This window comes from Peromyscus maniculatus, chromosome 10 (genome assembly GCF_049852395.1).
Source record: "Peromyscus maniculatus bairdii isolate BWxNUB_F1_BW_parent chromosome 10, HU_Pman_BW_mat_3.1, whole genome shotgun sequence".
Lineage (NCBI taxonomy): Eukaryota > Metazoa > Chordata > Mammalia > Rodentia > Cricetidae > Peromyscus > Peromyscus maniculatus.
Window position 1 is genome coordinate 26496342 of NC_134861.1, and position 16159 is coordinate 26512500.

At 47.4% G+C, this 16159-nt stretch overlaps 1 protein-coding gene across 13 annotated transcripts in view; it reads left to right on the top strand.

Annotated features, from left to right (window-relative positions):
- Bcl11a (BCL11 transcription factor A) overlaps window positions 1-16159 on the top strand; it is a 99924-nt gene that overhangs the window by 74373 nt on the left and 9392 nt on the right. For 11 of the 13 annotated variants that reach the window (XM_006974783.4, XM_015993648.3, XM_006974785.4 and 8 more), the window contains 2 exons: window positions 10157-10258; window positions 15324-16159. The exon at window positions 15324-16159 is cut by the window's right edge. In XM_006974783.4, the coding sequence (XP_006974845.1) occupies window positions 10157-10258; window positions 15324-16159 (938 nt within the window). The remainder of the gene's footprint in view (window positions 1-10156; window positions 10259-15323) is intronic. The other 2 variants (XM_006974786.4, XM_006974787.4) reach the window with 1 other exon arrangement.

Here is a 16159-nt window from a genome sequence, read left to right on the forward strand (position 1 = left end):
AGAAACACTCGCCGATGATGGAGGGCCAGAAGGCCAGGGCACCTGGGCCGTGTCACCCCTGGTGAAGGTAGCTGGGGAGAGACCCAAGTTTTGAGGCCTGTGCATGCTTGACTGAGCGGTGGCTCAGGCTCTGGTTCTCCTCCTTGCTCTGCCACTGGCCTTCGGGCATGGGCTGCAGGGACCTTTTCCCTTGACATTTAGCCTGGGTGTGTGGGAAGTTTCTTCCTGGTTTTCTGACCTTCCCTCTCATTGGCTCAGGACACACCTGGGGTGCCTCTCTTCCATGCAGAGGGTGAACTTTGAAAGGCTGTGCCCCGGGAGGTTGAAATCCAGGATCACTTTCTCTGCCTAAAAAAATTAGCTTGCTATCTAAGCCCACACTGTCCTGTGGGTCCCCCCTGCCAGCCGCCAGCTTGGTGACAAGGAGTCTTGGACAGGCGTGGGAAGCAGGAGAGAGTTGCCACTCAGTTGATCCAGCCTTCTCTTTTTAAAGTTGAGAAGACTTGGTGCCAGAAAGAGGATGGGATTTATTCACAGTGAGAAATGGATGGGATTTATTCACAGTGAGAAATGGATGGGAGTTCCAGAGTTAGGACTGAAGCACCAAGGTCCCTGGCTTTGCTCCAGCAAGAGAAGAATCTGGGGACAGACTGTGGTGACGAGACTTGGTGCATTGACTAAAGGAGTCTTCTCTCTCTTTCTCTCTCTCTCTCTCTCTCTCTCTCTCTCTCTCTCTCTCTCTCTCTCTCTCTCTCTCTCTCTCTCTCTCTCTCTGTATTTTTGAGATAGGACCGCATAGCTCAGACTGGCCTGGAACTCATTATGTAGCCCAGGCTAGCCTCAAATTCCTGATCCTCCTGCATCAGCTTCCTGGGTGGTAAGATTACAGGGGTTGACTGTTCCACCAACCGTGCAGCATTCCTTTAGTATCTTAAAAGTAATTCTCAAGTTCCCCCCAAACAACCTGGAAAATGCATCCAACAGAGGCACACACATAATCTCAAACAGAAGCTCAGAGTCAGGCAAAGGTCCCTCCCTTGGCTCCTCCTCCATGGCTTTGAAGAGAAGAAAGGGGAATTTGGAGGGAAAGCCGTGTTGAGGATGGAAGAGACAACTAGTACAGGGAAATCTCAACAACTCTCCACAGCTGTTTGCTGAAAACGTTTCAACAAGTACAAGGCCATCTTAAACTGGCAATGCATTGAAATAGATTACTTAAGTCAGGGAGGCAATGTTTCAAAGAAGAACATGGCTATCAACACTCACTCGCTTGCAGACCACCCACTGCTTGAGGGGAACTTGAGGTAAGATGAGTTGGAGGTGAGGCAGAACAGGGCAGGTGAGCTTTCCGAGGTTTGAAAGTAGTCCACATGGCTCTGTCCCTTATTTAAGAAAACGTGGCATTTCAAAGGATGGAGCTGAAGACTTGACATTTGGATGACCTCATCCTCTGCTGTCACCTGGATGAACGGCTGTGCGGTATTTTAGTCTGAGTGTGAAGCCTGGTGAGCCCTCTACTCCGAGAGCCATGAAGCTTGCTTCTGCACAGCACCAACACCCCGTTCTTGCTTTTGTCTAGAAAGCCTTTCTCTGGACTTTCCAAGTCTGTCTCATTCGTCAGCCTCTTGCTTAAGGCCTCTGTTCTCCCTTCCAAAGTGAAGGACACTTGGGGGTCTCCATCCAGTGGCTTCTGTGTTCATAGGTTCTTCCAATCTTTTAAAAATTGCCTCTATCCTGAACATGGACAGATTTTTCTTGTCATTATTTCCCAAATAGTAATGTCTTTCCTTAAGCATCTGCAGTGTTTTAGAGATGATTTAAGAACATGGAAGGGTGTGCACAGTATATGTAAATATTATGCTATTGTATATGAAGGATTTGAGCAGCTGCAGATTTGGGGACCCAACGTCTATGGATACTGACATCCCACCAAGATTTCTCCTCCTATGGTTTTCATAGCAGTCCTGTGCCTTTCTCATGACAGTTTTGTGTCCAGTGGGAGTGTGTCTTCAGCCTGTGTCTTCTGTGCTGGATGTAGGCTCTGCAGGATAGTCTGAATACTTGGTATTTCCCACAGAAGCCAGACCATAGCTTGGGGCATTATAGGCATTTGGTAAATATTTGTTGAATGAATGCATGTAAGAATGAATGAAGGGAACATATCCTGGAGCCCACAGTTCTGCATAGTGAGGTACATGGTTAAATAAACAACAAAAAATTGTTGTAAGACAATTTGCCTTTTTATTCAGCTGCCCTCACAGTCCCCTCAAAAAGCCCCACTATTCTAGGCAAAAGCTTAAAGTGTAATAAAAATTTTATCTAATTCATGATCAAGTGAAAATACTTTGGGCCCAGAGCCAAAGAATATTATTGGAGTGAACTTTTTTCAACACCCTAAATTTAACCAGCTGGAATTCTTTTTTTAAGTACCATCCTATTCAACCTTTTGAAATGAAAGATTTGCCTTTTAGTGGGAAATCTGCATTTCAACACAGAGACGACACACAATGTTTCTCTGCTTAGTTATTCTTCAGAAAAGCAAGTTCTTTTTTTTTTATTTTTGAATTATATGCTTTGCTTATGTTAAAGACACAGATTGCAGAAAATTTTGTTTAGGCCTGACAGATTGGTGGCTTGTATTTTTATAGATAAGGGGGCATAAAAGATGTCATCTCTTCCTTCTTCCTCATTGAGAGGAGGCCTAGCGTGAGAACTCTTGGAAGGTGATTTTAGCAACCTGTTTGGATAATCATAGGTCTGAGAGAGTAGAATTGGCCAAGAAATAAAAAACAGAGTATTTAAATGAGTGATGCAATTAAGTCACTAGTGTGGTATCAAATAATATAAAAACCAACCAAGTTTTAAAGAAGAAAATTCTAGAGTGTAGTGTTTAGGATTCTTACTTGCTTCTCCTTTTGCAGAATATATTTCCGAGAGAACCACGGGGCACATCATGGACTAGGTGTGGTGGTACAAGTGCTTAATCCTAGCACTCAGGAGGCAGAGGCAGGCCAATTTCTATGAGTTCAAGGGTAGCTTTGTCTACATAGCAAGTTCCAGGCCAGCTAGGGCTAGTTAGGGAGACTCTGTCTCAAAAACAAAAATTACAAGCAAACAAACAAAACAGAATAGAGGTCATCTTGATTTAGTAAAGCCTTAGCCAGTTGGGGAAAGAAATGAAGGAGAAAAGGCTCCCTCCAGAATAAAAGGCAGCACACCTGACAACATCAGAAGGTTAATTAGGAATTCTGCATACAGTGATGGAACTGGCATGTATTCAGTCCAGATCAACACAACTCAGCACACAGGCTTGATTAGTGTTTGTTCTAGAATGCACTGGCAAATCAGGCTTTCAGAGAGGGGTTGGTACCCAGTGTCAAACTGAAGGTCAAGTGTAGGACGAATGTTTCTCTGGTCCTGTCAGGCCCCCGCAGTCCCATGGCCCACTTATAAAATAATCACTCAGAAGCTTAATGTTATTTATAACTGCTCGGCCATTAGCTCAGGCTTATTACTGACCAGCTCTTGCACTTAAATTAACCCATAATTCTTACATATCTTTAGTCACGTGGCTTGGTACCTTTTCTCAGTTCTGCCTTGTCATCTTGCTTCCTCTGTGTCTGGCTGGTGACTCCTGACTCAGCCCTTCCCCTTCCCAGAATTCTCTTCCTCTGCTCGCCCCGCCTATACTTCCTGCCTGGCTACTGGCCAATCAGTGTTTTATTTATCAACTAGTCAGAGCAACACATATTTGCAGCACACAGAATGACATCCCACAGCAGTCAAGAGCTAGAAGTAGCGGGCCACAGAGGATATTTAAGGACTGTATTTGCTTTTTAGTTAAAGGAGCTTCTAGACTAGACCACCTTGCAGGAGAAGGGAAGACCTGAGGGCTGTAGAGATGAAGGCCTGCTACGGCTTACAGTGGTTTGTCATCTGTTCTGGTATGGAAGACGCAAGGAGAGAGAGAGCAGTGCTTTCCGAGGTTCTCCTTGGGGACAGTCAGCTAGATGTGCGTGGTTAAGAGGAAAACACACAAATACATTTTAGAGAACAGTGCACATCTCTGTATTCTGTGGGGAGGGCTGGGAGTCTTGTTTAGTATTATTTGAAGAAGGGCTTGTTGGGGTCGTCATACCTAGGATCTCATGCATATAGACCAGGCAAGTGCTCGACCACTGACCATACCCTCAGCCTTTTACTCCTGAAAGAAGCTGGGTTCCTCTTCCTGAAGCATTGATGAAGTGTGTTGGCCATGATGCTCAGGGCTCACTGTTTCCGTGCGTTATTGCTCAGTGATGAGCGGACAGCCATGTGGCTGACTGTGTTCCGGGCCTTCTGATTGGCTGCAGAAGCAAACAGTGTACTTGTGTTGAGAGATCTTTGAGATGTTGTTGAGGAAACCCAGAACTTGATTTAATGATCTTGAGTTTGAGCGGATCTCACTGAGGAGCGCCTTCTCAAAAGTTAGTATCCAGTGAATACAGAAATGCGAAGTGACCAATGTGCAACATTAAATCAGAATCATTCCCAACTTGCTGCTTTTTAGTGAGACCTGAAAATGAAGTCATTGTTTTTTTTTTTTTTTTTATTCAGTCACAAGGAAACTTCACAGCCTTACAATATATCAACCCTCTCTGAGGCCCCCACATGGAACAGGTCTAAGGGGAACTTCCTGAAGGGAAAGTTTGAAAAGCCTACGCAAGGAGCAGGGAGGCATTTGGAAGAAAAAGGCAATATACCACGCTACGGAGTACATGCAGCAGGCCACCCCTGCCCAGTACCCCCCTGCCCAGGCCACCCCTACACAGTACCCCACTGCACAGTACCCCACTGCTCAGGCCATCCCTGCACAGGCCACCCCTGCACAGCCCACCCCTCACAGTTCACCCCTTCACAGGCCACCCCTCACAGCCCACCCCTGCACAGCCCACCCCTCACAGCCCACCCCTTCACAGGACACCCCTGCACAGCCCACCCCTCACAGCCCACCCCTGCACAGCCCACCCCTCACAGCCCACCCCTCACAGCCCACCCCTCACAGGCCACCCCTCACAGCCCACCCCTCACAGGCCACCCCTCACAGCCCACCCCTCACAGCCCACCCCTGCACAGCCCACCCCTCACAGCCCACCCCTCACAGCCCACCCTGCACAGCCCACCCCTCACAGCCCACCCCTGCACAGCCCACCCCTCACAGCCCACCCCTCACAGCCCACCCCTCACAGCCCACCCCTCACAGCCCACCCCTCACAGCCCACCCCTCACAGCCCACCCCTCACAGCCCACCCCTCACAGGCCACCCCTCACAGCCCACCCCTCACAGCCCACCCCTCACAGGCCACCCCTCACAGCCCACCCCTCACAGGCCACCCCTCACAGCCCACCCCACTGCAGTTGTGGGGGAGCAGGGAGAACTCTGTCTGCCTGACTTAGTGTGGTTGGAATGTTATCTCATGTGGGTTTCCTACTTGATGACCAGCCTGGACCAGCTAGGTCAGTGATGGATAGATGAAGGGTGGATTAGAACCTTAAACTCATATGGAAGGACCTTTAGGAATTTCCCTGATTTTGAGTTTCTTTATCCTAAAAGAGGAGGGTCATGGAAGGGATGACAGTCTCATGGTCCATGAGGTCCTGCTAAGTAAGGACCATCAAAGCTTCCAGTTTGAATTGTGTTAGACTTGACTAGTTACCTGAAGGGCCTACTTAATGTAGACATCCCTCCACCTCATGCAACTTCTGGTCTGGTAACTGAGGTTGGCCCCAAGAATCTGCGTTTCCAACAAGCTCCACATAAAGCTGGTGCTGGGTGCTGGGTCTGACTTAGAGCCATCCACTAAGAGTGCCCACAAAGAAGTGAAGCAGATACCACTTCCCAGCCAGCTAAGGAGCCCGCTTTTCCCTGGGGAGAGAAGATGAGGCTGGAAAGAAGGGTCCTTGGCCAGCGCAGCTCTTCCCTCTCCGCAGAGGAAGGCAGAACGGCTCCTCCGGTTGATGCTCAGAAGCATTAATTGTGATACTTTACTTTGCCTAAGCTGTGATGAAATAATTGAAGGCATCATAGCAAGAAGTTAAACCCTAGGGAGGCTATTAACAATTTAGCATTTCCAGTTCATGTGGGAATGTCGATTCTCCTTGCTAAGGAGAACATTAAAGGGTGGTTTTAGTGGAAGAAGCGGCAGGAATCAGTTGAGTTCATAATCAGCCCTGCTTGACCCTCTTTCTGGAGAGGACATTCAAGCTGCCCCCCTCCCCGTCTCTGTCACCATGACAGCGTGCTGTTTTCTAAAATAAACTACTGGCTAGGGGCAACCCTGTTTCTCCTCAGCTGGTTTGTCTGCGGAGGAAGTAGAGGATGTGATAGTGGGCTAAGGTCCACACACTCTTGCTGCAGCGTGGGTACTGTGTCCCAGTTCGGGGCACCAGGTCAGTGCCCTCGGGTCTTCGGAAAGCCTCGCCACATGGCTAGGCTGGCCCGCTCCAGTCCAGGTTGGTAGTCTGCCTTGTGAGTTAGTAGAGTGAGAACTTGCTTTTTTCTTTTTGAAAACTAGGAGCGTGCGTGCGTGCGTGCGTGCGTGCGTGCGTGCGTGCGTGTGTGTGTGTGTGTGTGTGTGTGTGTGTGCTGGATACTCAGACACTTTGGTCACAGAGAACTCACCTTGCCCTGTGGTCCCTGCTGTTGTGAGCTTGTTTCCTGCTAACAGGCTGGCCGACATCGAGCAATGCGTGTGAACGGTTCAGCTCTCCGTTCCTTGCTGGAGTACACCAGGACCTCTTTCCAAAGTGGCAGGGAATTCGAAGTTAGACTTCCCTGTGCAGGGGTCGAAGGACCCTGTTGCTTTTGTGTTGGGGGTCACAGAAATACCTCGGTTGTGTGGTTTTCTGAGAAAAGAATTTCACGCTCTGCAACAGAAAAGCCTGCTGAGGCAGGAACAGGTGCTAGAGTGTCTTCTCAGCTTTCTCCTTGAAAACTTCAAGAGCTAAGCCGAGCGTTGATTTTACCCTCGCTCCCAGTTCAGCACCAACAGAAGGTGCTCGCACTGTCTCTGGTGCCCAGTGTCCCACTGCTGCAGGCTCCTGTCTGGGGTGTGTTTTGGCTTTGCTCAGGGAGGAGACGGTGTCATCAGGGACGATCTAAGGCAGTGGTCCTCAACCTTCCTAATGTGCAACTCTTTAACATGGTTCTCAGGTTGTGGTGACCCCCAACCGTAAAGTTATTTTTGTTGCTACTTCACAACCACAATTTCACTACTGTTGTGACTTGTGAATATCTGATATGAGACCCCTGTGGAAGGATAGTTTGACCCCCAAAGGGTATCGACCAACAGGTTGAGAACCACTGGTCTAAGGCTTGGTATGCTTCCGTGACAGCCCAGTAAGAGCAGATTTCTCCCACACGCCATTGTTTTTTGGTTTTTCGAGACAGGGTTTCTCTGTGTAGCTTTGTGCCTTTCCTGGAACTCACTCTGTAGACCAGGCTGGCCTCAAACTCACAGAGATCCACCTGCCTCTGCCTCCCAAGTGCTGGGATTAAAGGCGTGTGCCGCCACAGCCCGGCTTTAAAACATTTTATTGTATTTTAATTTACTTCGTGTAGACCTGCGTAGGGTGGGGTGGTGTATGTGCCGGTGCGGAGGTCAGAGGACAGCTGTCGCAGTCAGTCCTCCTCTCCTACCAGGGAGACTCCAGGCACCGAACCCCACTGTCCGGCTTAGGAGCTAGTACCTTTACCTCTGCGCCATCTTACCCTTCCGACCCTTTTTTGGTTTTTTGAGACGGGATTTCTCTGTGTAGTTTTGGAGCCTGTCCTGGAACTCGCTCTGTAGCCCAGGCCTGGCTCTGCCTCTTGAGTGCTGGTATTAAAGGTGTGTGCCACCACCCAGCTCCTGCACGCCATTGTTACCCATTAGGTTTCTCATAAAAGGGAACCTGGTCCTAACTGTCCTGACCCACACTTGGCAGTGTGTCTATAAAGCGATGGAAGGGATCTCTTAATTTTTTTTCACTTGTCCCACACTGCTTTTCACCTAAGTTTTCATGTGACCTTCAGTATGTACAAGTATAAAATACATATACAGATCAAACATTTACTTAAAATAAATTATAAGGAAATTTATTTTTAAGCAATTATTTGGTATGCATATAATCTTAACACTTATTAAAGACTAAGGAAAATTTGTATACTAATGAGATGGATGAGTGTATTTATTTTTACATAAATAATTAAATCTTGGCTTAATATTGATACTGCAGGATGGAGAACATCTTCCGTGTTTTTCAGAGTTCGTTGATATTTTGGTTTTATAATCACTAATGTTGAGAACTCACTTCTTAAATTTGTCATTCAAAGTGGTGGAATGTCTAGGGCTAGTTCAGAAACTGTTGGAAATTCTATCCCAATTCCAAGCCAAATTAGTTTGATTTTTTTCCTCTCTCTAAAATTCAAAAGTTAGCAATTGAAACAATATTTAAAATAAAACATTCTATCTACCACAATCCAATCCAAAGATGGACTAGTTTGCTTGCATGCTTAAGAAAGGCAGTAGGGAAGGATTAGGTCTCTGTTCGCTGTAACTAAACCATTATGTGTCCCTGAGAGCAGCCAATTCTGCTTGTGCAGTAAAAATACTGCAGCTCCCAATGTCCAGTGATCTAGAGCCTGCTCCAGGTGTCTCAAGCAGGCAGTGTTCTTCGGGTTGCTTGGTCTGAATGGCATGCACAGTGTGATGTGCACATGTTACGTTTTGGAACCAAGGCTGTAACGACATGCAGCATGTGAGCAAGCCTGGCTAGGAACCCTTTTGATTTTTGAAATTAATTTTTGGTCATTGTGTGTTCAGAAACCTTTCACTTGCAAAATTTTTAGTGACCTCTGCATTTAGTTAGGTGACCCACAGTGTATGGAAACTGTGCCCTGGAATACACTGGCGGTACTTTTAAGTACTGTTACTGTAGAGCATGCTGTGTTTACTCACTATCAAACTCAGTTTTTCTGAACTCCAACCCTGGAACACGTGAACTTCCTCTGTCTCTCACTCCAAGGTCATCATCTCTAAGGGTAGTTATCTGGAGTGTATTTGGAAAAGCTGGGCATTGAGGACCAAATCCACAGCGTCCCCAGGTTGTACAAACCAAGCTTCCTTTCCTACAAACATCCCAGTGCTAAAAGTTTGTGTGGCTCCTCGGTTTCCAGGTAGCCGTGAGAAGTCGCTTAGCCATCGATGGGGCCCTGAGAAGTCGCTTAGCCAGCGTGCAGTGGAATGGGGCCTGAGAAAGCCAGTGTGCAGTGGAATGGGGCCCTGAGAAGTCGCTTAGCCAGTGTGCCCTGGAATGGGGTCCCAAGAAGTCGCTTAGCCAGCGTGCAGTGGAATGGGGCCCTGAGAAGTCGCTTAGCCATCGATGGGGCCCTGAGAAGTCGCTTAGCCAGCGTGCCCTGGAATGGGGCCTTAGCCCCGGTGCTGCGCTTGGGGACTGTTGGGATTTTTGTTGTTGTTCGCTTGTTTGCCTTGTCAATTAGTAGCATTATCCTTCACCCTGAAGGGGTATGAGGGAGTTGGCCAAAGTTGTTTAGATGCTGAAAGTCTAATCTTCATTCCCCCATTGCTTTATGCTGTGAGAAGACATGCCTTCCTGGGTTACCCATTGACAGGATTCCAGAGTGTGGCCCACCCAGGACTGAAATACCTACAGTTTGAGGAAGCTGAGCAGTGATATTCCCTGAAAGAAATTAGCCCACTCTTTGCATGGCTTTGTCTGTAGTCCATGTATTGGTGTGAACCAGTCTTGCAGATAACCCCCATTTTTGTGGCCCACCCATGTTATTGCCAATTTTCTCCTTGCTATGTCTGTATCTCTTGTAATAATCAAATAACAACAACAAATAAGCAAAGGAACCCAAGAACTAGCCCCTGCTCCAGACTTCAAACCAACAACCCCTTCCTTGTTGTCCAAGGAAGACCAAAATTAAAAACAAAACAAAAGCTGTGGGGGACGGCCCTCTGCTGTTGTTTGTTTCGGGCCTGGGCCTGGTGACTATCTGCAAGGCTGTTGTAATGATGTTAATCTATGTTAATGGAAGTGAAATGTGATATCCTGTGGTTTACGATGCACATTGTTTATGGCTGTAGTGCTTGATTCTGGGTTTCTTTCACAGATAAACTTCTGCACTGGAGGGGCCTGTCCTCCCCTCGATCTGCACACGGAGCTCTAATCCCCACGCCTGGGATGAGTGCAGAATATGCCCCGCAGGGTATTTGTAAGTTGAACATTCTCTCTTCTACAAATGTACATGTGTGGAGATGGGAGTTCTGGGAAATTGTCCTTACTTTTTAAGAACTGGAGAGAGTTTCTTCCTACATAGACAGGCACCCCCGTGTGTGTTGTTCGTTACTCAGCTCCAGTTCGCCCACCGCTCGAAGGCCCCAGAGTGAGTTTCTCTCCCCTTTGCTTTCTTTTCCCACGGGAGACCTGGAGCTGCCAGCAGCTTGCCTTTCCTGGCTCTGTAGCCGGTACCCCTGTGTCCACAGTCCGTCTTACTGCTGGACATTCACTTCTATGGCCTTGTAGATGCTTTAACTCATTTGGCATACATCGTTAGCAAGGCCAATCCCACAGGCAGTTTACAGTTACTCTGGAGATACTGTCATGCATGTTATTTATGCATTCACACGTATATCTGAACATGGTGTATTTATAGATAGATACACATGGTTATTATATATGTATATATATTCATGCAGATACATAACACATATAATTTCTGTTTTTCTCCTTATTTTAGAGAAAAATGCCCAGAAATGTAGGTAAAGTGTAGAAGGCCGCTGCTGCCTTCCCACACTGATGCCTGTGCCGCTGACTTCTGTAGTGGGCGCCTCTTTATGAAAGTCAGATTTAGTCATTTATAAAAATGTTTTCTGAAAGATGTTTTAGAAAGCAGCTCAGTTTTCTTCTCTGTGTAGAAGTATGTGGTATGAATCACGTATGGCCAAAATATTTGAAAGAAGAATTGATTACCCCCAAACACACACAAAAAAGCAGGTTCAAGAAAAAAAGAAGTATGGCGTCTAATGTTTATTTTCAAGCAAACAAAAAAATAACTTGGAACTTGGCTGTGGGAAGAAAAAAAGGACAGGAGAAAGCATAACAAAGTATAAGATGCAAAAGCCAAGGCTATGGACGAGACTTCTTTTCATGAGAGGGTCACTAGCCTTACCCATCTTGTGGCTGGTGCCGCAGGGCAGGACATGGCCCCTGAGGGCAGATTCAAAGCCAGGTCTTTATCTGTATTCACTCCTAGGTGATCCCAGGTAACAGAGAACTATTGTAGGATTTCACGAGCCCTTGGGTCCCGAGGGCTGGGTGGTACGAGGTAAAAGCACCTCTCTTCTCCCCCACCCCAGCTGGGCCCGAGCCTGGGTTAGGCCACATACTGCAGAGTTTAGGGGTTGGCTTCACGGATTCCAGTCCCTGCATGCCAGCTGGGTGGAGAGAACTCTTTCTTTTGCTAGGGGTGCCTGGGGCCTGCACTTAGCTGTGGGAACAGAGCTACCCTGGAAAGGGAGGCTGAATCCGGCAGTGGAGGGTGGAGTTGAGAGGCCAAAGGCTGCTGGCCAAGGGCAGTTTGGGCCCCCTATCCTGAGCTTGGTGTTCTTGAGGCCTGGGGGGTAGAGCTGACATGGAAGTCCCTCCTACCCTCTCCGCTGCTCACAATGCACACTCACCAACAGGAGTAGTCAGAAGATGGTACGTGCCAGTGGGCTCCAGACAGCCCTGTGACAGAGCTAGTACCCATCCTCTTCAGCTGCACAGGCCAACCGTCCTGGCTTTCAGAGCCCTGTGGCCTCCTTGGCTGTGAAATCATTAGCAGTGGCTTAAAAATTCTCCCACCTGCCTCTGTTGCCAAAGCCTGGCTTGAAGCTGCCATGGACCTTCCTTTCCAAGCTGTGCCGGAAACGTAATGTGATTAGTTTTACTTACACACACACACACACACACACACACACACACACACACGGTGGTAATGAAAACCTGCACACTGGACATGATACCTTACACTGGCCGTGTATACTTCTGCTACTTTAGACTCACTCATTCTTTAAAGGTCCTGTTTTTAATGCTCGTTTTACATGTAGGAATCCCAAGGCCCAGGGAAATTTCATGTTGGACGCCACGTCACAGGCTAGGAAATGACATTCGAGGGTCCTATCACAGACCTCCTTGCTCTTTCAAATTGTGAGGCCGCAGTCACATGACTTTTCACATTTGTGACACATTTAGAAATGAAGACCATTCTTACAAAATAAAATACAAGTCAGTAAGTAGCTGGGCGAACAGCTGGCTTTAACCCTTTCAGTGCCTTGAGTTCTTGTGCCGGTAAAGGGCAGGGCTCAGTTTATTGCTTTAAATCAAAACAATCCTGGTAAATGCCCAGTGAGGCTCTCAGAGTGAGAAGTTGATTTTCATCATAGTAAATGAAGAATATTATTATATTTTACACGTCAATAAATCAATGTAGCCCTAATTTTGCTATGCAGGAAATCAATTCTGGTCTTTCTAAACCATCAAAGATGTTATGAACAAAGTAATTTCACAAATTACGGCGAGTAACACATTTATTGATGACTGCAGTTTAGGAATTTAGACTCTCTGAGCACTGTAATATAATGTGGTGCACCAGCATGAGCCGAGTGAAATACAGATTATATGGTGAAATTGTAATGCATCGTTTGCTATTAGTGGACTGGTAATAATTACCAGTTTCAGAGCGGCTCTTTCCATGTAATCTTTAGTCTCAATCGTAACAGCCCTTCTCATTGACATTATGATTACACTAGCTGCCCCTCATGATCTAGAATATCTAGTTGATGGGAATGCAAAATGCAATAGTGAAAACTGTATGTTGTGCACTCATTATAAGATCAAAACCGTTTCCTCAGACCTGATGTCTGAGAGGGGAAGACAGCACCAGAGTGTTAACGTTCTGTAACACAATCACATAGCTCGCTCTGAAAACAAATTGTTTTAGGACGCAAAAGAAAACGGACCTTCCTTAAGCCTCCCCGGGAGCTCGTGGATGAGACTCTTGGTGTGGCTTAGTATACACAGGATTTGGCTTTTATCAGGGGCCCTATCATAGCACATTGAAACCGTCGTTGCTAATTATGGGTCCATCCCCAGGCTTTAAGAGATTATAAGGGTCAAATATGATGTTAAGGCATTTGGAGTGACGAAAGTGTTAAGGATTTGCTTCAGCTGACAAAGCTCCTTAGTTACCCAATTCTGATTGTCAGGCTGAATATATGATAATGACCCCGAGTCCCAGGGAGGCGAAGGAGAAAGCCATGGAGGGTCACAGTGGTTGAAATCAGACCCCCCCTTGCCTATTTAGGACCCAAGTCATTGTTCAACAACAACAAAAAATTTATGAAAATACTCTCAATGAAGCTTTTTATTTCCCTTTGAAGAAAAGAGGCAAACAAAAATAGGCAGATAATGTGATTCTAATGTCAGCATTTTCTTTCAAAATCTCTCTGCCTTTCTTCCTCCTTTTACATTAGACAAATGTTTGAAACCTAATTTTGGTATCTTACCATCTAATCTTGTTAAAGAGATTTCCCCAGGAGTGGGCTATATTGAGTGAGATTATAAATGCATTGTAAAGTAAATTACAAGGGCAGGGCAGGAGTCCATTATTTAGACAAGTGTCTGAGCGAGGCTGGCTTGTTTTGGAATATGAGTGTTTGGGGCTCCTCAGAAGACCTTGGCAGCTTTTCTCTCTGACTTGCTAAATGGAGGAATCATATAATTGATGAATTCCTCATGCCCACTTCTTAGCTCCCTGGTGAATTTTGTCCCATTGACAAATGCTAGCCCCGGGTTTAAGGGCCTCTTCTCATTTAGGGAGAAAGTGTGTTTCTCGGTCATATTTTTACCACAGTCCTTTTTATTTTTATTTTTTTAATCCCCGGGCCATCAGCTGTTCTCACCCTTGTCCTGAGGCCTCTGTCTTCCCTGCCCTTTGAAAGGCTGCAATCGTCTGTTGACTCTGTTAGTTACTCCATAGTCGCCATATATGTGTACACATACATAAACATATACGGGAATATGTATTTAAGTTTAGCTATAAAAAAAAAAATGAACGATTTTTGTGAAGTCAAGCTGGCCCCCTCTTTGCCACAGTGGCATTTACCACTCTTGGGCTCTTTTCAGGAAGAGAGAAATAATGTGACTTAAGCAGGGCCCCTCTCCAGACAGCTTGGCTACTGGCCAAAGAGCTGACTAGCTGAACTGTGTCTTTCTGTTTCTTTCTCAACTGGAGCCGAGTCTCAGCCGAGGGCGCAGGATGTTGTATAATTTGGTTCACGTTGTTAGCCTCTCAAAATAATGAGGAGGAGGCTAGGGTAGCCTTGCTCAGCCTGGCGCCTGCCACGGTGCTGGCTGCCTTCAGCGCCCCCACACCAGCGTGCTGGGTCTGCCGAGGCTGGCACCGGCCGCTCCTGACTGCTCCGCACTCCCTGGTCGCACTGGGGCAAACTCCTAAGGATTCGGGACAGCTTTCCAGTTCAATCAGAATTAAATTTTTCTTTTGAGATTTTAATCGCAACATCCCCTTGACATTAGACATGGGAGTCCTTATAGGATGCTGTGGAATTTAGACGCAGGCTGGGATAAGACAAGGTTGCTACTCTCTCTTCTTCCAAAGCCTTTTCTGGAGTCCCTTGTCATTTTAACAATACCAACAATGGACATGTTTCCTGCTAAGCGGTGTAGGACCAGAGAGCCATATTGATTTGACCTTCCCTTTTTGATATTGCTATGCAGTGATTGCCTGTGAGAAAGTTGAGTTCACCTGCAGCCCACAGGAAAATGGACTGGGACCACAGGAGTTAGAGAGCAAAAGTTGCCCCGTGAAGTCTCCTGGCTCTGGCCTTGGCCTTGTCCCACTACTCCATTTAACCAATGAGACATCGACACAGAGATGAAATGACCTGCCCACACCACAGCAAATGGGGGGGCGGGGGTGAGAAGACATTTGCCGAGGCCCCTACGATGTCGCGATCCTTTATCAGAGCCTAAATCAGGGACTCTATGCAGTGGGGCTTGAATATGGAATTCTTAGAATGGAGTTAAATGTTGAGAGGACCGATTTGACAAAGATTTGCTGGGCACCAGACATGGAAGGCTCGTGTAGGGGTGGATGGGTGAAGGCTGAGGCTTCAGGGGTGGGGCCAGGAGAGGCTGGATGTTGGAACAGGAATAAGCAATTGCTGATGCCTGCCTCAGTGATTACACATTGATGTTGGTGTTGTATTATTTTGCAGGTAAAGATGAGCCCAGCAGCTACACATGTACAACTTGCAAACAGCCATTCACCAGTGCATGGTTTCTCTTGCAACACGCACAGAACACTCATGGATTAAGGATCTACTTAGAAAGCGAACATGGAAGTCCCCTGACCCCGCGGGTTGGTATCCCTTCGGGACTAGGTGCAGAATGTCCTTCCCAGCCACCTCTCCATGGGATTCATATTGCAGACAATAACCCCTTTAACCTGCTAAGAATACCAGGATCAGTATCGAGAGAGGCTTCCGGCCTGACAGAAGGGCGCTTTCCACCCACTCCCCCCCTGTTTAGCCCACCACCGAGACATCACTTGGACCCCCACCGCATAGAGCGCCTGGGGGCGGAAGAGATGGCCCTGGCCACCCATCACCCGAGTGCCTTTGACAGGGTGCTGCGGTTGAATCCAATGGCTATGGAGCCTCCCGCCATGGATTTCTCTAGGAGACTTAGAGAGCTGGCAGGGAACACGTCTAGCCCACCGCTGTCCCCAGGCCGGCCCAGCCCTATGCAAAGGTTACTGCAACCATTCCAGCCAGGTAGCAAGCCACCCTTCCTGGCGACGCCCCCCCTCCCTCCTCTGCAATCTGCCCCTCCTCCCTCCCAGCCCCCGGTCAAGTCCAAGTCATGTGAGTTCTGCGGCAAGACGTTCAAATTTCAGAGCAACCTGGTAGTGCACCGGCGCAGCCACACTGGTGAGAAGCCCTACAAGTGCAACCTGTGCGACCACGCGTGCACACAGGCCAGCAAGCTCAAGCGCCACATGAAGACACACATGCACAAGTCGTCCCCCATGACGGTCAAGTCCGACGACGGC